Source organism: Squalius cephalus (assembly GCF_949319135.1).
Source record: "Squalius cephalus genome assembly, chromosome: 9".
Classification (NCBI taxonomy): Eukaryota; Metazoa; Chordata; class Actinopteri; order Cypriniformes; family Leuciscidae; genus Squalius; species Squalius cephalus.
The window spans coordinates 21,211,399-21,237,611 of record NC_137130.1 but is presented as its reverse complement, the minus strand read 5'-3'; the positions used below and the strand labels follow the sequence as shown (position 1 = coordinate 21,237,611).

The 26,213-nt window shown below is 36.6% G+C and overlaps 1 protein-coding gene across 6 annotated transcripts in view; it reads left to right on the top strand.

Annotated features, from left to right (window-relative positions):
- The window catches only part of arhgef7a (Rho guanine nucleotide exchange factor (GEF) 7a), a 28,383-nt gene extending 2,787 nt beyond the window's left edge, over positions 1 to 25,596 (top strand). Inside the window, exons 2-22 of one of the 6 annotated variants that reach the window (XR_013822293.1) lie at positions 2,142 to 2,225; positions 8,910 to 8,994; positions 9,493 to 9,626; positions 11,043 to 11,244; positions 11,345 to 11,433; positions 11,615 to 11,709; positions 12,417 to 12,512; positions 17,343 to 17,465; positions 17,561 to 17,699; positions 17,784 to 17,843; positions 17,946 to 18,092; positions 19,431 to 19,517; positions 19,678 to 19,756; positions 19,863 to 20,002; positions 21,322 to 21,543; positions 21,740 to 21,833; positions 21,917 to 22,006; positions 22,454 to 24,161; positions 24,283 to 24,382; positions 24,538 to 24,592; positions 24,709 to 25,596. Coding sequence is in view for 4 of the 6 variants with exons in the window: in XM_079881421.1 (XP_079737547.1) it covers positions 2,142 to 2,225; positions 8,910 to 8,994; positions 9,493 to 9,641; positions 11,043 to 11,244; positions 11,345 to 11,433; positions 11,615 to 11,709; positions 12,417 to 12,512; positions 17,343 to 17,465; positions 17,561 to 17,699; positions 17,784 to 17,843; positions 17,946 to 18,092; positions 19,431 to 19,517; positions 19,678 to 19,756; positions 19,863 to 20,002; positions 21,322 to 21,543; positions 21,740 to 21,833; positions 21,917 to 22,006; positions 22,454 to 22,624; positions 24,283 to 24,382; positions 24,538 to 24,592; positions 24,709 to 24,831 (2,430 nt within the window). In the remaining 2 variants the exon portion in view is untranslated. Of the gene's footprint in view, positions 1 to 1,771; positions 2,027 to 2,141; positions 2,226 to 8,909; positions 8,995 to 9,492; positions 9,642 to 11,042; positions 11,245 to 11,344; positions 11,434 to 11,614; positions 11,710 to 12,416; positions 12,513 to 17,342; positions 17,466 to 17,560; positions 17,700 to 17,783; positions 17,844 to 17,945; positions 18,093 to 19,430; positions 19,518 to 19,677; positions 19,757 to 19,862; positions 20,003 to 21,321; positions 21,544 to 21,739; positions 21,834 to 21,916; positions 22,007 to 22,453; positions 24,162 to 24,282; positions 24,383 to 24,537; positions 24,593 to 24,708 lie in introns of those variants that run through there. The other 5 variants (XR_013822294.1, XM_079881421.1, XM_079881420.1 and 2 more) reach the window with 5 other exon arrangements.
- The last annotated feature ends 617 nt before the right edge of the window (positions 25,597 to 26,213 follow it).

The window sequence follows — 26,213 nt, the reverse complement described above, 5'->3', positions numbered from 1 at the left end:
TTTGAGTACAAGATAAACCAAAACTTACGACAGTTGAGGAAGATCCACAGGTGGCGTATTTAGTAGGCTAATTTTTTTGTGATTTATACTGTAGCAAAAACAAAAACAAGTAATCTGTCACTGATCTAAATACATATAGATAGGCCTATAATTTAATATGTTCTTAGTGGTTATATGATCTATGGCTTTAATATTCCACAATGAATTTTATGGAATTATGTAATAAGAAATAATGTTGAATGTTTGCTGTAGGCACATTATAATAGACATCCAGTTTAATATAGTATCTACAGACCTACATTACTCTGCATTGTGAAGAGCCAGTGTCAAGGTCCAGCAAACTTCTGAATGGTTGATGCCAGTTTTCATAATACATTTTGGAATAGTATCACTTTAATGGTTTGTGGCATTTTCTCTAAAGCTAGTTTACAATTACATGAAATAGGCCTAACTGATTGGTAAGTGTCAGGTTGTGGTGGCACATACCCCTGCTGGTTTGGTACCACTTTAATTAGAACTAAATTTAATTTTAACAAATTTTTTTTTAGTTGTGGCCACCAATCTAAATATAGTTTATAAATCCAAATGACACAACTTAACTGTCAATCATATGCAAATAGAACAATTATTGTTATTTTGTGTTATTATGTGAGTTATCAAAACAACTGTGTATTTACAGTGCAATATGTATTTAAATACATTGTACATATTATAAAAAAAGAAACAATGTCAGTGGCTATCCACTGGCACATGCCAATGATAACCGGATATGCCACCGGCTTCTGTGCGTAAGATGCCATGCCATGCAAATGTTAATACCGCCTCTATTGGCCTGAACAAAAGTAGTACAGGTTTAGAACAACATGAGGGTGAGTAAAGGATCATGTTTATTTTTGGGAGAGCTAACTAATTATTTGATGAAATGTGTTTAACTGTAAGTCTAACTGTAAATTGACATGTTGTTAAAAAAAAACTACAATTTGTTATAAAGAAATAGGCTACATTTGTTATTTGCATTCTAATCGATTTAGGGAAACAAAATAAAACAGAAAGAAAGGGCCCTAAAAGAGGGTTGAGACACTACAGGCTTAAACTAAAGATATTGCACAGCATTCTTTTGTAAATATGGATGGGTTTCATGGGTTATTATTTCACATAAGGATGGGTTGGTTGGCAGACGCTTCCCATGAAAACATTGAACAAGGATTGCTTCCACTCCCTGTGTCCCAATCTGATAATTTTGCACTGTAAAAATGAAAAGAAACAGATTGCCTGACTGGTGGAACCCTCTGGAGAACCTCTGGGCATAAGGTCTCCAGGGAACTTACAAAATGGAGCCTACTGTAGAAAGAACTTGAAAAACATGCAGCTACCCCATTAGGGAGAAATGTTTTGAGGTACACAATAGCCTATATTCAAGCTATTTTCAAAAGGGTACCTAACTGTTCTCAAGGAGGTTTCAACAACATAGTGCCAATCAGTGCAAAAATGGTATTTCTAATATTCTATTTATTTAAACATTTTTACATTTACGATTGACTTCATTCATTCCTTCTGGTTCCACCCCAGTCCAAACATATTTCAGTGGCAACCCACCACGTGTTTTCCCTTTTGCAGCTACAACACTTTGACAACATGTGCTTTCTTGCTGCAGTATACAACAAATCCCATGACTGACATTAATTCTGGGGTTTCGTCGATTTTGAATTTGACTAAGAGCCCTTTTTCCCTCAAAGAAAACACTTAGCAGCGAATACTACGCCAGAACCAACCATTTGATGTTTTAACTGTTGAATGTTTTGATTTGCATTATTCTCTTTTACCTCTCAAAATACCTGATCTGAATGACGGATCGGTTTTGATTTCCCCCGCCAGATCAGGGGACAGGGGTGTGTGTGCATACTGTCTATGTGTGTGTGTTGTTCACGTCCCGTTGGTCCCATTGTGTTCGTTCGTTCGGTGTCCATCTGAAAACGTCACTTCCTCCTCCTGCTGTCCACTTCCACGGTGCTGTTTAACTCGCGATGTATATGTAGTTGTAGTCAGTCAGTTAGCCTGTGGACTCTCGTGCAGGATACCTGAGCCAGTCCTTCACTCCCAAAGCGTTCACACTTTGCAACCGCTCTTCCCGTTTTCCTCAGATCTTTCAAGATCCCAAGAACGACAGCGAGTGCTTGAGCAACATCACGGAGTTTCTGAAGGGCTGCGCGGTGTTTCGCGTCGAGGTAAGTTGCTGTATTTATGGTATTTTGAGTCTTGACTGTACTGTATGTTGCTGCATTGGCGCCACAATGAAAACAATCAACAAAAGAGACGTGCAGTATACAGAGGAGACGCAACTCTGGACCGGTGTGAATGAGACCATGCCCCCCTGCACATCGATTCATTGCCGTAGTCTGATGGGACAAAAGCTTTGTAATGTTCTGAAAATGTCTCTAGGGTTTATTTGGGGGTTATTGTACGCATTGTCAACAAAATATCTAGATTTTGCGGGTGATGTTGTGCATTACAGCATCGATATTGTGCGCTGTGTCAGATATGAATGGCGTTGCTTTGTCCATTCATGTACAGTTTGTCTGTTTCAGTTGAGTCTGCATGGATTTTAGTTATTGGTATAGATTCTTTGATTGAAGCTTTGTTTTCTGCTTGGTTAAGTTTAACAGAAGTGCCTTTCATAATGTGTTTAATAAACTTTTTATCGCCATGTAACGTTACCCCCAATATGACAAAAATTAATACAGAATTTTTTTGGATATTCAATTAATTTAAATGATTTGGTTTTATTTAATGCTATAGTCTAACTATAATATTTAGTATTGATTGTATTATAATGTAAATTAAAATATATTATCTGAAATAGTCTTTTTTCTAAAGTTTTTTTTTTTCTGTCCACTATTAGGCCTATAGACCGTTTATGGCTTGATTAGTTAAAAATAGTTATTAACATGCCAGTTTTTACACAAATATGCACAGAAAGACATACAAAGGGCTAGTAGGATTTTGATCTATGCGCATTTATTAAGGAACAGATGGTTCAGGGCAACGCTAATGTATTGTCAAGTGTATCTAGATGTGGTGAGGTTGAGGCCCACGTCACATATGGAGCTCTTGGTAGACACATAATGTTAAAAGCATTATCTAAACATGTACTGACAATATCTTATAACCTTTTCTCAAGTTCAGTGTGATTAATGTTGTGTCTGGTATGGCATTGTGATTGTAAATCTAAGATTGCTTCTGCACCATGATCTATGAAAATGTCAAATGTTCTGCCAGTGATTGTTAATGAATTCATCTCAGGGTTTGTTTGCATATAGGCTATACTTTCAGTTCTGGCTTTGCTATACACTCTTAAAAATATTGGCATCCATTGTTTCACGAAGAACCTTTAATATCCATGGAATCTTTCCATTTCACAATAGGTTCTTTATAGTGGAAAAGGGTTCTTTAGATTAATAAAATGTTCTTCTTAAAAGAACATGGTTCTTTTAAGAAGTTTAGCTCCAAATGTAAAAACTCACCTGCTTGTAGCTTTCTAATCCTGAAGACATTGAATGTACATTATGTGGCTTTAGGTCAATCTTTATTTTTAATCACCTTGTGCCTAATTGAGTTTTCTCATATTGAGTGTTCTTGCTTTTGTGTTTGCTGTCACACCTTTGTCAAAGTAATTTGCTCCTCTCTGACCTGTTAAAAGGTGTCCGGTTGACCTTGCAATGCCCAAGGCTCTATTGGGGATCAACCCTGTCATCACAGCAAGCAAATTTTGGAACAGAAATAAGCTGTTATAGTAAACATTTATTTTTAGGATTTTGTGTGAAACATTACAGCTGTGAGCACTTGTCACAGAAATTGCAAGGACATGTTATTGTCATTATGCCTCAGGAGTGTCTGCCACTCCAGCCCATGATTTGTGTGCACATTCCCAGATGACAACCCTCATCCTATGATTTACACCACATACTTTATATGATACAACTCTAGGCCTGATTGAAAGAAGGCTTTTTTTAATCTTCTGAGAGTTTGATTTGCACTTTTTTGTATTAATTTAGGACTATTTTGACCTCACGGGATGAAAGCTTGATCTAAATTTGTTGTTTAGGGGATTTTCACTAATCTACTCAGTGTCCAGTTTACTCTGAACAGCCTCTTCTGAAGCTGCTTCACCATGAAGCATTGCATGAGCCCATTCAGCTGTGATGATGTGATCTCAAGCTTAACTACATGATGACATTTTCAGATCTGCAGTCTGACTATAATTTATTTTCTTAGGACTCCATCATGCAATTCCCATTGTTTTTTATATTTGATTTCACTCTATATGGAATCACACCACATTAGGGCCAAAATCGTATAGTTTTCGCTGGAATTATGTATAGCCAAAACCAAATACATCATTCTAATCTAGTTACTTATACTTTAAATATGAAAGATTTTAATTAATTTGATTTATCAATTTGTATTCGTTTGTTTTGCAATATGATCGAAGCAAACCAAAAGATATGATAAAGTGTGACAAAGTCAGGCATCACCTTATGAAACTCTTGAAACATTTATATTTTAAATATGACAGAGGAAGTCATGTTTTAAAAACACAGTGGCTCTTATTGTGTTACTACTTTTCAAAAGTTTGGCGTCAGTAAGGTTTTTTTGAAAGTCTCTTAAGCTCACCAAGGCTGTAGATATTTTCAAAATATTTTCTATTTTAATAGGCTATATTTTAAAATGTAATTTATTCCTGTAATGGCAAAGCTGAATTTTCAGCATCATTACTCCAGTCTTCAGTGTCACATGATCCTTCAGAAATAATTCTAATATGCTGATTTGCTGCTAAAGAAAGCGTTTTTATTATCATAGTTTTTTGGAAACCGTGATACATTTATTTCAGGATTTCAAAAGAACAGCGTTTATTTGAAATATAAATCTTTTGTAACATTATAAATGTCACTTTTGATCAATTTATTGCATCCTTGCTTAATAAAATGATTAGTTTCTCTTTTTTTTTTTTTTTTCATCTTACTGTCTCCAAACTTGCATCGTAAACTTGTTTCTGAAACTGCTTTTTAAGTGTGGTTCAGGTGTGATTTGATTTTTGATTTAATTCTGAAATTACATTTTCCATGGAATTATAGGAGAACATAAAATAATTTCCATAAAACCGATTATGGATATTCTTATAGCTGTAGAAGTAGGGCATTATTTCCCAAACAGATATGTTCCTATGTAATGTATAAAGCATTGAAGGAGCAGCATTGCTTTGAAAGCCAATGCGCTCAAGATGATGCATTGTCCACTTACACACACACACACACACACACACACACACACACACACACACACACACACACACACACACACACACACACACACACACTTGTTTTTTCTTCTCTCAGAGCATAAACTGTATCAGAGCGGAAAGTAAAGCGGAAGCTGATATTTTGCTCCCACTGAAGTTCACATGCACACAGCCACTGTCCATTCACAGAAGTACACATAACTGTCAATCAAACAGTTCTAATACTGCAAAAGAGCAACACAGGACAGACCATCTAGAGCTGAACAAATCAGATTTCTCACTTCATAAGCAAAAAGACATCAGTGACCCCTAGCTAACCACACCACCTGCTCAGAGGAACGAACGGCACACATAACAAATGACTGAGGAATGCCTGCATAGATGCTGAATGTGGACTATTTGATTGTACGTCTATCTGATACTATATTTGATTGTACCCACAAAAGCCCTTTATGCTAAAAATTAAGAAATTCATACAAATAAGTTACATCTAAAGGGAATCTGTAGCCTATACTCAGGGAAAATGTTTTTTTTTTTTTTAAATAAAAGCAATTATTTTAAGTGCATGATTTATACTGGGAAAATGCATGTAATTGAACCTGTCCTCAGCATGTCACAATGTAAAACTGCCTAACAAAGTGTTTGAAAATGTAACAAATTCAAAAATATACATTTAAATTGAAATGCAGAGATCTGTAATATATCAAACAATACAAAAAGTTCAATGATTTTTTTCCATTAAAAATGCCTATCAACGTTGTGTCTTCACTTTGCATCAATTCTGAATAAATCAGGCAATGTCAGCAGCATCTTTAAAGGAGAACTTGGTAACTTTTTTAACTTAATAAAACTGTCTAGAAATCATTTGGATGGTTAAACAACCTATTCTGGTGATATTGATGACTTTCCCTGCTCCCCCCAGCGTTCCCAGGTGTATAACCAACCTTGCAACTTGGGGACTGCCGTCCCGGTAAGACAGAAATTGGAAGTCTCGTGAGAAGCGAGAACGAGAACGAGCGCGAGCGCGAAACACGAATTGCTTTATGGCAATTCGACATAAACACACACGCATGTATGATGTATTACCAGATTACCCACCTCGGTAGACATAGCTCCACATGATACAGTTGGCTTGCTCCGATCATAACAAACGCACATGAGCAGCGGTAGAGAGGGGGAGGAGGCTGCCGCAAGTGAGTTTTTTACGACCGTGTTGTGAAATATACGCCCCCCCACAGCTGTAGGGGGAGCTCGTGGGGAAAACATGCGACAACAAAAGGGAAAATCAGCGAAGAAGTGACTAGAGTTCGCTAGAGTCATAGATATCATATAAAGGCTAGATGGCTCGTCCGCGCTGCTGGCCAATGGAGCTCGACATCCGCACACGGCGGCCATCTTACGACAGGGTGCTCGCTCACTCATAACATGGTGCATGTACTTTTAAATAACCATAACTTGCTCAATTTTCTACCGATTTTCAAATGGTTTGGTTTGTTATAAACGTCAGAGATGTAGCTATTATACTGCATACATATGAATAATTATGTTCAAAATGTTTAAGCATTCAGAATTATAGCCACGTTAATAACGTTTGTAAGAAACCAAACCGTTTGTAAATCCGTCCAGATTTCAGCGAGATAAGAGGATTTGTGTGCGTGCTGCTCACTCACCTTAATTCACAGAGCCCTGTCCTAAGATGGCCGCCGGTGATGCCGGAAGTGACTCCGCCTTGAGCCATCTAGCCTTTATATGATATCTATGGCTAGAGTTACCGAGTTCTCCTTTAACTCTGAGCAACCCTTTCCTATTTCCTACTCATTGTGGATCCCTCAGTAAGACACATAGTCCTGGAAGTTTTTTATTTTTTTTCAATATTTTATAAAAAAAACCAATGTTGAAGTCTCTGTGGTCTCCTTCTGACGTAGTTAACTTGTAAGCTGGAGTTGACGAGCTCACAAAACTCTTTAATGATATGATATATTTTTTGCATATTATTCAAAATTTGTCTAATGTTGTTTCATAATTTTATTTAAACATAGCCTATATTTGGCCTGATTCACAGGCCTTTATATACATAACATGTTTACATCTACTGTCACCATGACTTACTTTTTTTAATGGAATATTGCAGTTTTTATTATGAATATTTATCAGATTTGTTAATAGGGTACAAGACAGGTAGAACCTTGAGATCATCAACTCAAAACTTGTTAAAAGTTCCGAGGACCAAGTTAAGCCAGAAAGGGGATCGTGCCTTTGGGGTAGTTGCTCCAAAACTTTGGAATAGCTTACCATCACATGTTAGGGACGCTGATTCTGTACATGTTTTTAAAGTACAACTTAAGACACACTTGTTTGAAATGGCCTATTCATCTATTTGATGATAATGATGATTACTATATATATATATTTCTTTTTTTAATCAGCTTGTTTAAATATTGTTGTATTGTTTTATTGAGATGGTGTAAAGCACATTGGTCAACATGTGTTGTTTGAATGGTGCTATACAAATAAAAGTGACATTGACATTGACATTGACAATAGTTTATTCATGCACAATATATATTTATTTATTTGTTTATTTATTTTTTATAACCTGTCACTCCCATAAGATCACAGCAAAAGCAAACCCTGATGTAATGAACTAGAGCGAACATGCCACTGTTGCAGGTCGGCACAAATAAAATTTATGTAATTGATGCGGTTTAAAGACAGGCTACAGATCCTTTGGATTCAAATTGGGAACCTTTCTATTGCTGCTACAGTGTAGTACATAATAATGCTTACCATTACACTGACTCAACCTAACATACGCATTGTGAGCTACTGGAGATCAAGAATGAGACACAAGGGAAGGTTCACCTAAAAATGAAAATTGTCATCATTTACTCACCCTCATGTTGTTCCAAACCCATAAGACTTTCGTTCATCTTATCAACACAAATGAAGATATTTAAATGAAATCTGAGAGATTTTTGTCTCTTCATTGACAGTTCATGCAACTACTTTTTTTGATCAATCACTTCAAATGTAAAGAGATCATAAAGAGATCGTAAATCTAATCCATATGAATTGAGCGGTTTAGTCCAAACATTCATCAACGCACACATCAGTTGTGGTAAACAGAAGCTCAAGCATACATGCTTGACATGCGACAACCAATGAGGTACGTTATGAAGCACGTTTGAGCTTCCGTAAGAACCAATGAGGTTTGTAAAAGCCTAAATTCAATCTGTTCATCGTATAAAGCAGATAAATCCAGTCTCTTCAGAAAATTTGGACTAAACCACTCAAATCATACGGATTAGTTTTGAAATCTCTTTATGAACTTTTTAAAACAACAAAAGTGGTAGTTGCGTGACTGTCAATGGAGGGACAGAAATCTCTCAGATTTAATTTAAAATATCTTCATTTGTGTTTTGAAGATTAACGAATGTCTTAGGTTTGGAATGACATGAGGGTGAGTAAATGATGACAGAATTAAACATTTTGGGTGAACTATCCCTTTAATGTGCTTGAAATAGGCTAGAGTCTTACATGGTTCTTTCACTGTTTTAACCGACTTGTAGGTGGTCTAGATTAATGGTGTTATATAATGTTTTTCTCTCTATAGCCATTTGAGGCTGGTGACCTGCTTCAGGGCCACAACTTCAGCAGAGTCCTCACTACACTGGTTGCCCTCAATAAAGTGACTGCAGGTAAGTCTAGTATCTAGAACTATCCCATTTAGATTTTCACAATATGACTGAATTAATTTTTAATTAACATTATTCAAAGCATTATTCTTTTAAAGGAACACTATTTAACTTTTGGCCCACTAGAGGTTAAAAAATAAAACTGCATGCATTTTGCAGAAGAACATTGTTTGGTTGTGCTTTGGCTCTGCATGACTGTGCGGATGAATATGGTTGTCCTACTGCTCATAAAACATTCACTACTAGGCTTAAGAGATATAACCAGTTTAGATGGAAAGGATCTCAAGCTGACTAGCTGAAGACGTTACTGTAGCTATATGCGGTACTTCCTGGAAAATAAATTCCAGCACAGTGCTACAACAACAAATCCCAAAAGTACAGAGTTATTAACAGTTTAAAATGTGTTCAAAGTTCTGAATGTGCTCCTCTAATAATGGGTGACACTGTTACAGATTTTCCCAGTGGTTGTTATTCTCTTCTGTGTTCTCTGTGTTGGTGTAGATATTGGCATTGGCAGTGACTCTGTATGTACGCGTCACTCTTCCGCCCACCGGATCAAATCCTTCGAATCACTGGCCTCCCAGTCTTCACTGGGACGATCTTCTAAATTGCTCCATAACCAGTTCCGCAGCCTTGTGAGTAACTTTGGGGTGAGACCTCTCAACCAACCTCACCAGATCACAATGGAAATATGTGCAAAACATCTGCACAACTGTTCCAAAGTTTGGGGTCAGTGATTTTTTTTTTAATGCTTTTTTAAAGAAGTCTCTTAAGGTCCATTCACACTGAGTGATAAAGCTAAGCTAATCGCAGACAAACGGAGCTTTCATACTGTACTTAACGCAAAACATTTTTCCTCATGTATGTATCTTGTAGGTTTTCCCATTTGGCTTTAACCTCATCTGCTGCACAACATACAACAGTAAATTAAGATAAATAAAGTTTGGTACTACACAGAAACCATCATCTCTAATACACAACAGACACGCACGGAAGAAAACAGCGCTCTGTACGCTGTTTCAAGTTCTTCAGTTCACATAATTCAGTGGAAAATTAATAGAAATAATATTCTGTATAAAGAACATGTAATAATAAATCTGTTCTCAGACACCAGTGATAACACTCAACATCCATTCTCTTCTCTCTTCTGGAATACTTTTCTTCGGGGTTTACACAGGTTTTCAAAACAGCGCCACCAATCTCACACTTTTGTGTAACAGCAGCGGCTCTGGTAAGCTCAGATCTAATTAGGCGGCTTGTTCCATCGCAGGGGGATGGGGAAAAAAATCGATACACTGGTGGAAAAAAGAAACTGTCGCGCTGCGATTGATCGCAACCAGTGTGCATAGCTCCATAGGGATCTATTGTTTCGATGTAAGAGTGTCATCGCGACGTACATTCACGTCGCTTAATCACTTTCAGTGTGAAAGGCCCTTTATGCGCTCAAAGGCTGCGTTTCTTTGATAAAAAAATACAGTAAAACAGTAATATTGTGAAATATTATTACAATTTAAGATAACTGTTTTCTATTGTAATATATATTTTATAAATGTAATTTATTCCTGTGATGGCAAAGCTGAACCAATTACTCTAGTCTTTAGTGTTTAATGATCCTTCGGAAATCATTCAGTGCTCAAACATTTCTTCTTATTATCAATGAGTTCTTATTATTTCAGAGTTCTTTGATAAATGGAAAGTTCAAAAGGACAGCTTATTTGAAATATAAATCTTTCACTTTGATCAATTTAATGCATTCTCGCTGAATAAAAGTATTAATTTATTTAAAAAAAAAATCTTACTGACACCAAACTTTTGATCAGTAGTGTATAAAACTTCTGTCCATGTGAAGAGCTGTTTTGTTGGCATATTTTTAGATAAGTTACAAAGGCAAAGATGTCTTTCTTTTGATGTTTGTAACTTAACTTATTGGTTTTAGAAGCAGTGTCCTGAAACTCTGTCTTGTGAAAACATATTAATTAATGTAAATGGGTCAGTTTTGATTTTCGGACTCGTGAGGCTGTATGTAAACATAAGTACTCTCTCTCTTATAGGACATGACGGAGAACAGTAACGCTCAGTTAGTGGTTAAAGCTCGCTTCAATTTCCAGCAGACCAATGAGGATGAGCTTTCTTTCAGCAAGGGTGACATCATCAATGTTACTCGCACAGAAGAAGGGGGCTGGTGGGAAGGATCCTTCAACGGCAAGACAGGCTGGTTTCCAAGCAATTACGTCAGAGAGATCAAAGGGTCAGGTATGTGTCAGTTTGCTGTAGACCCATTATAAATATATAAACACGGTCTTCTCTTTATCCACAGTGCACATTTATTAAAACAATCTATGTGGCCTTACAGACAAACCAGTGTCCCCTAAATCTGGAACTCTTAAAAGCCCCCCCAAAGGTTTTGATACCACAGCCATCAGTAAAACCTACTACAACCTGGTAAGCACATTTTAATCAAATATCCTTTTGAAGTGTCACCAGGTTGATTCGCTTAATTTTGAAGGTTTTGTGCATAAACAGTAATCAGACTCAGTTGATTTGTGAATGAGCGCCGGTGATTAGTAATCATTGTGTTAGAAATATCTTGTCTAAAAAATAGCTGCTGTTTGTTTGTCTTCAGGTGCTACAGAACATTTTAGAAACCGAAACAGAGTATTCAAAGGAGCTCCAGAACCTTTTGACCAATTACCTGAGACCTCTACAGATGACAGAAAAGTAAAACGCTTGCTATCCTCCAAAAAACACACAATCACAAGAGTAAAATACTCAATTTATCTTTAAAATTAACATTATTCTATTTTCTCTGACTCTCTGCCAATTTTATGCCTGGTTTCACAGATGAGGCTTAGATTTAGCCATACGTAGCACATAGTTAAATTAGGACATTTGAGTAGGTTTTATAAACATGCCTTAGAAAAAAAAAAAAACATTACTGATGTGCATTTTGAGTTAAAACAATGGTACTGATGTCGACGCCGATAGCCTCGTGGGCAAGTGCGCCGACATATAGCGCCGTTGTGCTTCGGGCGACCTGAGTTCGAGTCCCGGCTCGTGGACCTTTCTAGATTCCGTCCCCCCTCTCTCTCCCACCTCACTTCCTGTCTAGCTACTGTCCTATCCTAATAAAAAATGGCAAAAATGGCAAAAAAAAAATCTTTAAAAAAAACAATGGTACTGATATATTTTAAGATATGTCAGTGCAAGTTGCTTTCACTTAAAACAGCTCAAACATGCATTTTAATCTGGGACTAAGCCTGGTCTGTGAAACCGGACATTAGTGTGTTAATTAAGTGTGATTAAAAAAAGTATATGTTTTTTTTTGTTTTTTTTAAATGTAACCAATCCACTTGAAGTTTTCTTATTATTCGAGTGAAGTACAGCCTTAATGTTTAAGCATTGACTTTTCTCATCGTTTCTCATAGACTGAGCACCTCGGATGTAAGTGTCATTCTCGGGAACCTGGAGGAAATCAGCACTTTCCAGCAGACTCTGGTCCAGTCACTGGAGGACCGCACCAAGTGAGTTTCATTCTAACCATGAGCAGCCGTGTGATTCCTGGACTGTCTCTTAATAGCACTGAGTAATTTACGACAGGAGGGACTAAGCACTTAGTGAAACTGAGACTCAATCAAATGGATTGAGTTTCGACTTCTAGATGGTGAAAATAGACCTGGGCGGTAACGTAAACCTGAGGTCCATTAAAGGGAAGGTTCACCCAAAAATGAATTTGTCATCATTTATTCACCCTCAAGTTGTTCCAAATCCGTGTGGGTTGCTCTCTTCTGTAGAACACAAAACATAATATTTTAAAGAATGCTGGTAACCTGTCAATTGACGCCAGCCATTGACTTCCATAGTATTTTTTTTCCTACTATGGAAGTCAATGGGTTCCGTCAACTGTCTGGTTACCAACATGGAACAACATGAGGGCGAGTAAATGATGACAAAATTTTAATTTTTAGGTGAACTATCCCTTATAGAGGATTAGAGTATCACTAGAGTTTTCTAATGTTTACACCTCTAGTGGTAAATATTTGAACAAGATTGGAAAATGCAAAATGAGTTTTTACCTGTCAAAGAAAGTAAGAGCACATTGATTTATTTATTTTTTGTAAAGAAAACCTTAGAAAATTATAAACAGAGAATAAAAGCATATTGCTACATAATAAATGTTTAATAAAATTGTGAACAATTCAAATATAAAGTTTGCAAAAAATCCAAAATAACATAGTAGTGAAGACTGAAATTACACTACTGTTCAAAAATATGCAGTGGTAGGATTTAAAAAAAAAATGTTTTTGAAAGAAGTTTTTTTTTTTTTTTTTTTTTTAAATGTCATTTACTCCTGTTGTGGTAAAGTTGAATCTTTTGCATCATTACTCCAGTCTTACGTGTCACATGATCCTTTAGAAATCATTCTATTATGTTGATTTGGTGATCAGTAACTATTTTTTATTATCATTATATATATATTATTAATATTTTATGAAAACCCTGATACATTTTTTTCAGGATCCTTTAATGAATAGAAAGTTCGAAAGAACAGCATTTATTTGAAACAAAAATCTTTTGTAACATTATAAATGTCTTTATTCTCACTTTTGATCACTAAGTCAATTCACCTTTATTTATATATTGCTTTATACAATACAGATAGTTTCAAAGCAGCTTTACAGTGATAACAGGAAAATTATTCAATGATGCAAACAGATTTCTTTTTAGCTGTACAGCAACTCTAAAAGAAAATAGTGTCATTGTTCAGCTGAGGTCAGTTCAGTGTTGATTCAGTTCCGTAGTAAAGATGATCAATTATTAAACAAGTTTATTTAATCTAATAAAGCAGTTCTGCAAAAACAATGATGTCATCCTCCAGCTCAGTTCATTTCTCATCCAATAATGTCAGAGCAGTCAAATCAGTAATAGTGTTGAATATGAAGTGTCCCCAACTAAGCAAGCCCGAGGCGACAGTGCCAAGGAACCCAAACGCCATCAGGTGACAGAAGGGAGAAAAAAACCTTAGGATAAACCAGGCTCAGTTGGGGGGCCAATTCTCCTCTGGCCAACGAACGAACATGGTGTGATTATGATGCAGGCTGCATCACAAGTTAGAATTCAGATTGTGGATCGGTAGCATTCAAATATTTCCTTTCGGTTCCTTTTGCTTGATGATGCCAGTATGGAGAAGCTGGTCATAGATCTATGCAGAGGATTTGTCTGTTTCCTGTGGTCTTTGCTGAGGATATGTGCCGATCAGTGGTGTTCTGAAATGAAGAGGCAAAGTCCTCAGTTTTTTAATGTTTATATATATATATATATATATATATATATATATATATATATATATAAAAAAAAAATATATATATATATATATATATATATATATATATATATATATATATATATATATATATATATATATATATACATATAAGAACATTAAAAAACTGAGGACTTAGCCTCTTCATTTACAGTTTTTTTAATGTTTGTGAACTGATGTTCAGCTATTGTTTTTAATAGTCAACTTATTTTCATCGGTTATCATGCTCGGTAAACACTGATCACAGACAAAGATGTACCTTTAATTTCACGAAGCTGATTGCTCACTAAAAAATCCCTACATCATGTTTTCTGTCCATTTTAAATTTGATTTTGACGTGACATAAAGCGGTGATATCTAAGTGATTGAGTTGTTTACTTGCTTTTTAATTAGTCTTTGCCATTAAACGCCATCATTTTGTTCATTCAGACCGATCACAAACACGCTCGAAAACAAGAGGCGAGATTTATCGCATCATCCATAACCAATCATAGCGCAATGGAGGCATTGCCTCCTCTCACATGACTTTCCCCCATTCATTCTCAATTACCCCCATCAAACCCACCACATGCTTTAGGGGGGCTGTTAAAACTCAATGGGCTCAGAGGAGGCACAAGAGAATTCCGCTGTAACTTTACCTGCCATTGTCGCTGTTGGACAGTGTTACTTTAGAAAAATGAGCGATTTATATGATTTTTTTATGTCACGTTTTGTAATATTTGCGTTGTCTTATTTTTATAATATGGATTATTAGGATTTCTCATCCAATTTTTTAAGGAGGCTCTGCCTCCCTTGCCTCCTTGGAGGAAACGCCCCTAGTGCCGATGGCTGTCGTGTCAACGAGGTCTTCACAGGAGATTGTCTAGTTGACAGGATCTCTGCTGACAATCAGGGCTGCGTTGTGGTCGTGTCTAGGTGCAGGTCCACCATCTTATCTGGATATCGACAGGATACGTCTGACTACGGTAACCTTGGGATAAATAGAGAGATTAATATTAGCATAGATGCCATTCTGCTTACGATGTAGTAGTGATGGGCGATTTCAAAACACTGCTTCGTGAAGCTTAAAACATCTTTTCGAATCTTTTCTGTCGAATCAGTGGTTCGGAGCGTGTATGAAACTGCCAAAGTCACGTGATTTCAGTAAACGATGCTTTGTTATGTCATAACGGTTTCGAAACGTTTCTAAATTGAGGCGCTTCGTTTCTAAGGCGATGATCTGTGAACCCATGAATCATGCAGATTTACTGATATCGCCCCCCAGCAGTGAACCATTGAACATGAGTCTATGGGGTTTTCTTGATCTCTGATCAGTTTTATAAATTTGTAGATGTTTTAATGAAACATTAGTATAATTAAATGGAATAATAATAATAATAATAATAATAATAATAATAATAATTTGTTACTTTTATATAGTGTTTTTCTGGGTACTCAAAGCGCTTTACATATGGAAAGGGGAATCTCATCAACTACCACCAATGTGCAGCATCCACTTGGATGATGCTACGGCAGCTATATTGCGCCAGAATGCCCACTACACACCAGCAGAGACAGAGTGATGAAGCCAATCAGTATTAAGGGGATGATTAGGAGGCCATGATGGACAGAGGCCAATGGGCAAATTTGGCCAGGATGCTGGGATTAAACCCCTACTCTAACAGAACTACTAATAGTAGTTAATAGTCTCTTATTGGCCTGTTTAGCTGAGCCATCCATGGAACACACAAAAAAAACCATGAAAATAACCATGTAAAAACTTTTTTTATGCACGTTTGGCCTGAGATTTTGTTGCATTTACACTGTTATGACCAGCAGGGGTCACCAGCATGTGGCGTTTCGACCGCTTCGAAATTGTGAATCATTTTGCAATTGGTTCATTTCTCCCATCACTAGTAACAAGAACAATTATAGGAAGTGTTCTAAGTTCTGGTTGACCTAATTTATGCAGCCTAACAATCCTTTAATGGATGTGAATGATAGAAATTTGATGATGTGTTTGTGAATGCCAGGTTAAAGAGATGTGTTTTTAGTATTTTTAGTTTTTAGATTTGAACTGACAGAGTGTGTCTGCTTCCTAAACAAGGCTAGGAAGACTATTCCAGAGTTTGGGTGCTAAATAGGAAAAGGATCTACCGACCACAGTCGATTTTGATATTCTAGGTATTATCAACTGGCCAGAAATTTGAGATCGCAATAGATGTGAAGGACTATAATGCGTTAAGAGCTCGCTCAAGTACTCAAGTACTGCTTTGTAAGAAATTTGCAAAATTTTAAAAATGTTTTATAGGGAGCCAATACAGTGTTGACAGAACCGGGCTAATATGGTCATACTTCTTAGTTCTAGTAAGAACTCGAGCTGCTGCATTTTGGACCAGCTGGAGTTTGTTTATTAAGCATGCAGGGCAACCACCCTGTAGAGCATTACAGTAATCTAGCCTTGAGGTCATGAACGCATTAACCAACTTTCTGCATTTTTCATTGAGAGCATATATCATAATTTAGATATTAATGTTGTTTTACAGATGCTAGAAACATAGCTTTCAAATGAAGATTGGTATCAAAGAAGCACACCCAGGTTCCTAACTGACGACGAAGTCTTGACAGAGCAGCCATCAAGTGTTAGACAGTATTCTAGGTTATTACATGCTGAGGTTTTTGGTCCAATAATTAAAACTTTTTTCAGAAATAAGTAGTTAGAAATTACTAGTCATCCAATTTTTTTATATCAACTGCATTCCTAATGTGTCCTTGCGGAATAAAGTATTAATTTATTTCTTTAAAAAAACACAAATCTTACTATATCCAAACTTTTGAACGGTAGTGTATCTGCTAAATAAGGTTTAAATTAATTCTGTGAATTTAAATGTTTTGTTAATTATGTGCTTGTAAATAATGTGTTGTTAATATTGGACATATAGATTTATGTCCTAGACTTGGGATTATAGGTTCAGAAAAAACCCTAAGAAGAATATTTGAGGAACATCAGTACAGTGTTTGTAATAATTCTCCTCAATGTTCTGTGATTAAGGCTTCCAGAGCTTCAGCAGAAGGTTGGGGGGTTCTTCCTGAATCTCATGCCCCAGATGAGGTCTCTTTATGTGTCTTACTGCTCCAACCACCCGTCGGCAGTCAGTATTCTCACTGATCACAGGTACGCCACCATACTGTGTACTGATTTCACAGAGAACCCCTTCACTGGTTTGATAGGTGAAAACTGGTGATAACTTCTCATTTCTGTGCCTGCAGTGAGGAACTTGGAGAGTTCATGGAGGGAAGGGGTGCGTCCATACCAGGTATTCTTACACTGACCTCTGGCCTCAGCAAACCCTTCATGAGACTGGACAAATATCCCACATTACTGAAGGAGCTGGAGAGACACATGGAGGTAGAAGAGAGAGTGTTTGTTTGGTTTCTGTTGAGTTTTTTTTTTTATCATTGTCAATGTGACACTGTCTTCTTTGCCTTTCAGGAGGGTCATCCAGACAGGACAGAAATTCAGAAATGTATGACGGCTTTCAAGAATCTCTCTGTGAGTGTTAACTGGTGTCTCGTGGTTTTGCCACTGCAGTTAGGTGTGGATCATTCCCATGACAACCAGCCTTCTTAATGTATTGTGTTGCCATGGTTACAGGCACAGTGTCAGGAGGTGCGGAAGCGTAAGGAGCTTGAGCTTCAGATCCTGACTGAGGCGATTCGTCTCTGGGAGGGGGAGGACATCAAGACCCTGGGGTCAGTGCTGTATATGAGCCAGGCCATGGTCCAGAACCATGGCTGTGAGGTGAGACAGCACAAAGATCTCAATAGCTGACAGACCTGATGAATATATTCTCCCCTAACAGTGTGAATTTGGGATGGGACTATCTGTTTATTAGACCAATGTCAGACATTAAAGTCAGCATGAAATGAAAATTCACGCTATCTATTTTCTTAAAGAATGTTATTGATCATTATTGTGAATGATTTACCCCATACATCCATTTTTTGACCTTTTTTAAATTTTTAATCAAAGAGCCATACCAGCAGACTTCTTTCTGGTATGCCAGACTTTTCTAATCATTTAGTCAGCATAAACCCTGCCCCCTTCTTACAACTGACTGCAAATTTACATTCAGATCTACCTCCATCCATTTAGCAAGTCTCCGACTAATTTTTTCTTTTTCTACAATGTTTCACCTGGATCTATGTCACGATACGGAAGAAACGATCTGTTCCTACTTCCGTATCAAGTAATATTCTGTGTAATATATTGAATATTACATATGTTTGTTAGCAATCACACCAGATGCTGTATGTCTTGGGAAAAAATATGTTCTGATTGGGGAAAGAAAGATCCACTTCAGGTTTTTAAAGAAATAGTTCACCCAAAAATTTAAATTATCCCATAATTTACTCCCCCTCAAGCCATCCTTGGTATATATGATTTTCTTCTTTCAGCTGAACACAATTTGACTTATAGTAAATAATTTCGGATTTCGATATAAGAGAAGAGGAGCTACATCATATGTCGGGTCAGATGTCACCCTTTCCGGTCGTTGCCGGAACCCAGTGATTATAGTTTATAAAGTTTTAAATATGGATATTTTTCTTACTAAAACCCATCGCTTCTCTTCAGAAGGCATTTTTTTAACCCACTGAAGTTCAATGGATTACTTTTATAATGGATGCGCTTTTTGGACACTATTCAATGTCATTACAAAGTTGGGAACGAAGAAAGAAGAAGAAAGTCATATACACCTAGGATGGCTTGAGGGTTTTAACAATTTGTGATAAAATTAAATTCAAAATATTGTTGATGCAAACACAACTATTGGTAGTGTTCAGGAAACCTTTTATTATTACAGTTATTAACAAGATTACAGTAAGTAGTGATGTGTTTATCCAGTGGGTTTAACCCTTTGAATTGTTTAAAAAAAAATCAAGATTTGTCTTTATACTTCAGAATACTTTATAATCAGACACCATGCAAGAAAAATCTAAATAACAGCATGAAAGAATTATAAATAATGTTTTATAAAGACCTGTTGCTAATTCATATTAACGATAATATCAGTAGTTTTTCCACTGTGATTTTCAGGTCTGCAGTTACAATGGCTGTGTTATATTTTTGTTTTTTTAGGAGAAGCATGAGCGTTACCTTCTGCTTTTTCCTCATATTTTGCTCATCCTATCTGCCAGTCCAAGGATGAGTGGCTTCATCTACCAGGTTAGAAACCAGCTGCTGTCAGAGCTGATTAATGCACAGTCTCATTGTTTCTCTCCACCACCCCCTAAAATACCATCAAACCACAGCTTTTCAACATGCACATTAAAATAGAACTTGCGGCTCTAGCACAAAGATAAAACGTCTGCTTTGTTTCTCTTAGGGCAAGCTACCTTTGAGTGGGATGACGGTGACCCCATTAGAAGACTCTGAAAGTCATAAAAATGCTTTTGAGCTTTCGGGTAAGGACAAACTGACTCACATTTCTTTGAGTTCAAGACACAATCAAGTGTTTTTATCATTCTTAGTCATTCATTGACTGTGCTGGTGTGTGTGTCCATCCAATAGGAAGCATGTTTGAGAGGCTTCAGGTGACCTGCTATAACAAACAGGATCTGCAGGACTGGCTCGAACATCTGAACCGACAGACCAAGCACACCACCATGGCGGCTCCTAGCATGAAACCCCTCACTGTTCCCTGCCACACAGTGAGTCACCTGTTCACCTGTTCAAGCTCCTACTACTGGCTGTTGCCTCTAGCCTCTGGCCAAAAAAGCCTCCGATGACACAAAATGACGATTTTTGCATCATCAGAGGTTTTTTTCCAGACACACAATAAAGAAATCTCTCGTCTCAGGGGGACATGAGTGAGGGAGGCATGGTCATTCGAAAATACTACCGGGTTTCTGCTGATACAAAGCTTAATGCTAATCAGTGAAGTATCCCTTTAAATATTTATAAATATAAATATGAACGTTTTTAAATATCTAAAAGTATACAGTTTACGTTATTTATTTATTTATTTATGAAACACTTTTATAGCCACTATGCACAAAAAGCTTTACAAAAACTTAAAAACACAGACATAAACAGCTTTACACAATATAGTCAAGAGCAATATAACACTGTATTTTGTACAATGTATTTTATTTACATATATTTATATTTATTTATTTATGTTTTTATTTGTTTATTAAGTATTTATTTAGCTAAATACTTAATTTATTTAGCACTTTCTTAGCTGCTATGCAGAAGAGTTTTGCAAAAAAGTAAAAACCACAAACTTTAAAGGGTTAGTTCACCCAAAAATGAAAATTCTTCAACCACATGTTGTTCAAAACATCTAAGACTTACGTTTATCTTTGGAACACAAATAAATATATTTTTATAATCAAATTAAGTTTAATTTAGATTAATTTTTTTAATAATTTTAAAACTAATCCATATGAATTGAGTTATGTGAGAAAGAACCTTGTTGGTTCTTGCAGAAGCTAAAAAGTTCTTCGTAATACAGGAGAATGAACTTCATTGGTTCTCACACGTCAAGTGAACATGCTTGAGCTTCCGTTGATCACAACTGATGCGTGGTGAATGTTTTGTGAATAAAAGCTTAAATTCAATCTTTTCATCATATAAAGTGATTGTGTCTCTTCATAAAAATATTGACTAATCCGCTCAATTCATATGGATTAGTTCTACAATCTCTTTTTTAACTTTTTGAAGCGTCAAAGTGGTGGTTGCAAAGTTGTCTATGGAGGGACAGAAAGCTCTTAGATTTCATTAAAAATATCTTAATTTGTGTTCCGAAGATGAACAAAAGTCTTACGGGTTTGGAAAGAAATCAGGGTGAGTAAATAATGAAAAATGTATTTTCTTAATTTCATTTTTGCTTCTCCTTCAACTATCCCTTTACACAATATAAAGTCAAGTGTAATGTAACACAAACATTTATTTATTTATTTTGGGTTGAAATGTGATCTGTAAATTATCTTCAACTTAAATGTCAGCTTAAATTTTACCCCTCTAGCTCCCGTCTCACCCTTTGACGCCATCCAGACATGCAGAAAGCCGGGGCCTGACAGTTGCTCCTGCCTACCACACCCTACCACATCCCTCCTCCCATGGGGCCCCACACAGCACCATGATGTGGGGCCCCCTGGAGCCCCCCAAAACCCAGAAGCCCTGGAGTCTGAGCTGCTTGCGTCCAGCACCCCCACTCAGGCCCTCAGCTGCTCTCTGCTATAAAGAGGTATGCAGCATACTGGACTTGTTACAAATATTGTGGAAATATAATATTAAATGCATTATAATATAAAATAGAAATAATAATTGTTGATTATTTCCCTTGATATTGTAGTCACTATTATTTTGAGTAGTCTCTTATAGCTCTGTAAGTCTCCTCTTCACCTCCTTTCCTATTCTTTCCATTGCTCCTCCTTTTTCAGGACCTCAGTAAAAGCCCCAAGACAATGAAAAAGCTGCTGCCCAAGAGAAAGCCGGAGAGGAAGCCGTCCGATGAGGAGTTTGCACTGAGGAAGAGTAAGTCAGCAGGTTTGATGTGGTTATTGAAATCGAGAGATTCTGAAAGATCACGTGTCTGATGTAACCTCTGACCTGTGCAGGTACTGTAGCTCTGGAGGAAGACGCTCAGATTCTGAAAGTGATTGAGGCCTACTGCACGAGCGCCAAAACCAGGCAGACTCTGAACTCAAGTAAGTCTCGTATGCGGCCCCGTCCACCTCCGTCTCTTTTCTTCTAAGACATTCCTCATTCATATCTACTTCTCGTGTGTAACATAGAACAGCAGTCCTTTATAAACTAAAGTCTGTTGATCTTAACAAGTTTATTCTTGGATCTCTTATAACAATATCCTCTCTCTTTTTTCCTCATCATACTTAATGTTAATTTATTTATCCCCCTCCCCCACTTTCATTTTTACACATTACTTTTTCATTTAATCATTTTATAAAACTCATTTACTATGTCGGTATTATTGGTTCTCCCATCTATGTGGTTGCACCACCCATGTCCATTCTTTGGTTGGCCCCCTTGTTTTATTCTCTACCCCTTCCATTTGCGATTCTCCCTGCCTCCCCCCTTCCCTTCATTCATATGATTTGATCCCCTTCTCATCATCTGCGACCGGACGGCCTCTTCAGCATGGCAAGGCACTGATCTCATGCATAACCACGTCTTGGATCAATCCAGTGTGGACTCTCTGGGCCGCCGTAGCAGTATCTCAAGGCCCGAAGCCACCTCAGACCTCTCAGAGGACTCTGACTATGACAGTATATGGACGGCCCACAGTTATAGGATGGGCTCTGTTTCCCGTAAGAGCTCCTACATCTCCCACCAAAATTAATCTCCCCCTCACTCCTCTTATTTTAAATGACTTTATATTTATTTGAAACTATTTATGTATTTAATGATGTCACTCTAATGCATATTTATTTTATTCATTTTTATTTATTTATTTCTCAGTGTTGTATTAATCACACCTCATCGTTTTCTGCATATATATGCACTTTCCCAAAGCAGTTCCCTGTTGCCTTGACATTTAAACTCCCCCTGAAACCACCAACCTCACTTAACTCAGTTTTTTTTTACTTTGTTTGCCTCGCATTCAAAATTGATTTAAGTGTCCTTTAAAAAATGATGTTCTTATTCCCTCATTCCCAGATGTATTTAATTATTAACGCTGTTGAAGGTACAATGCACTCCAAAGGCAACAAGGACAGGTTCTGCTGTAAAAGAAAAAAGATGGTAAAATCTCTTAACGTGTCTGTAAATAGAGTATTGTCATTCATCTGAAATGTGTGGTATTACCTTGGACTTTGTTTACTGAATGTGAACATTAGATTTCCACTCTGTTGACATGAGGAGTTGGGTCTTTATCAGAGAACTTCATGAATAAGTGTTCATGAAATTCATAAGTATGATTCTCAGATGGCACCACGGACAGTATTGGGGACGTTTTGTTCATACTTATGTGATATAAATGTATTTATTTTCAATTTGTAAATGTATTTTGAATGATTTTGGACTTTTTGTATGCTTGTATCTAACATGTAAGTTTATAGTGGTGTCTATAGTGAAAAGTATGGAAGTTTACAGAAAAAAAAAGTTGAATTTAATGTTGGTTGAAATTCTATTAGAATCCATTTAAATCAGGTGTGTGGATGGTAATAGTCAAGAGTTCTTCACCATTCATTCGAGACTGTCAAAGCCTCAGTGTTTGATGCTTTTCCTCTTTTATGTATGATGTGTTTGAGAAAAACAAGAAAACCAACTTGCCAATTATTTCAATAATGACAGAGAGTATAATTCCTCATGTTATGTGATTTCTTGTGACCAAGTTCTATTCTGTGGTTAAAAAATGAACGAAAAGAAAATATGTATATTTACTACCTTTTTGTCGGTCGTTTACTGCAGATATTCTTAAAACTGTTCAACAGAGATACTTCAGTGCCGTTTCCGTGATTTGAAACCAAGACATTATTAATGTGATTGTTATATATATGCAGAGTCAAATATATGACAAAATACCACAAACCTTGTAATATAAATTTTGAATAAATCTTGGGTTGTTTTGTACAGTATGCTTATCCTTTCAGGAATTGATCTCTCACAACAAAATATTTTTTTGTGCAAGTTTGTATCTTATTTTCGTTTAGTGGGTTTTGTTTCTGGTTTTGATGTTGTTTACAGGTTTTTTGTGTGTGTGTGTCTGGTTTAATTTCAGTTTTACCATCCTTCAGGAAACCCTTGGTGCTCTTTTTGTTTTGTTTTTTGAATGCGTTAATTTTTTTGGATGATCCGATCCCTCTCTGCATGACTAACTCCTGTCTCACTCTCGCACAGTCCTGTGTAAGTTTGATCCAGTCCAAACCATTCTTTGAGGCACAGTGGTCCTGTCCTGAGCTAATCAATAAATCCAACTGAACTAAACCTCCTGAAATCAATATGCGGGGCTTCTCTTTTGAAACAGGACAGTGGAAAGATGCCAGTCCAGCACTGATAGTTCCTGGGGAGGAGAAGTTCAGTGTAGACGAGTTGAAGAGTAATGGTCAGAGTCTTCCGGAGGAGAAGTAAGACTGCATATTTGGCTATTCTTATGAACAGCGTTTATAACAAGTGTTAAAAAAGGTTGTTTGTCAAGAGAACATGAATTGAATAGAGCTTCAGCATTATGATATTATTATTGAAGCATGCACTGACATATTCAATATCCAATGTTTCCTAGGAGCCTTGTGGATGTTGTTTATGCTCTCAAAGATGAGGTACAAGAACTTAAACAGGTGAGTGTCTGTGAGGGTATGAGGAAGCTTTTCTTAATATTTAAATGGATCTCGTAGAAAATAATTACATTTAGTAGTTTACATTGCCTAGTTACATGATTTTACCATCTCAACAGGACTATAAAAAAATGAAGAAATCCTTGGAGGAAGAACAGAGAGCCCGGAAAGATCTGGAGAGGATAGTTAGAAAATTGCTAAAGAATATGAATGATCTTTCTTGGGATGAGACCAATTTATGAAATGCCCCCTTACTATGGAGTCCTTAAAGTGGCATGGTGGTGGAAAAATTATGTGATGGGAGGTAAACGTAATACATTTTTCTTCCCATCTCATATTTTTTTTCTATCACCAGGTCCCTTTAGGGGCACCACACCTTACTAGTTTTGTTACACTAGTGGTTAGGTGACCTTGAAGTTCAAGTTCAACACTGAAATTTTAGATTGCTTGAAAGCACCATGGACATCCAGGAAGTCTGTAATAACATAATGATACATATTTGCCCTAAAATGGCTCATTCCAAGACTCTAGGTCTTAGGTATTTTAGTGCATCTACACCAAGCAGATTTTTTTTATTTAGTTTGAAAACCACACATTTTATAGCTGAACAATCATGATGTGACTTGTTTGCTTGAAGTCGTACCTAATCAGGCGCATCTTCAGCATCTCTTCGGATGGCATGAATGTCCCTGACAAGTTCGTCTTTCACCTAATGTTATGGTGTTTAGACAGACAGTACCTCAGTCTTCGCATTCCACTGATGTCTGGGGTTGTGAGCGTCCTGTTTTTCTACAAAACACTTTTGTGATTACAAAGGTTCAAGAGATCATCGGATTTTAGTTACATTTAATTTTTTAAATAACTTTTATTCAGATGCACTCTGATTTAAAATGCTGAATCTGTGAATATTTCCATTATGTGGTGCCATGAACCTTTTCATTCCATTTAATTATTGTTTACAAATGATTTAGATGTTTATACTTAAACATTAATTCAACACTGTACAGTACACTGTATGCTGTTTAATGAGGAACATGAAGCTAATGCTTATATATGTTGTTATGTTTAATACTTGTTTTAGGTGCCATTGTAACTCAAGCTGTGACAGGACTTCATTATTTTAATAGCTTCTTTATCACAATATGATACACATCATACCTTCATGCGAGACGAGTTATGACTATTCATTTCAATGTCACTTACTTTGTGTGACCAAAGCGAAAGCCAAAATCTTATTTATGGACTTCACTATCTGTGACTAGTTACTGTACTTGACATTTATTCCTCTAGCTCTTACACAACACTAGTAGAATAATCTCATTTGAATTCATGTAGGATATTTATTTAGTGCTCTTTATCTCAGATCCATGTTACTGTAAATTAGTTCTGTAAATAAAGAAATTTGTTTATTTGCTTTAATTCAATGGCATCAGTTGGGCTTAAACATAAAATTACTAGAAAATAATACTCTGTTATACACTTTTTTTAAAAAAGAATCTTGTGATATACACAGCCTGGCTTAAAAAAAGGCACTGTTTGGATTTAAATATGCCTATTTAAATCCAAACAGCGACTTTTTCCCCCAGGCAGATTATATATTATTTTGATTACTAGTGCAAAAAAT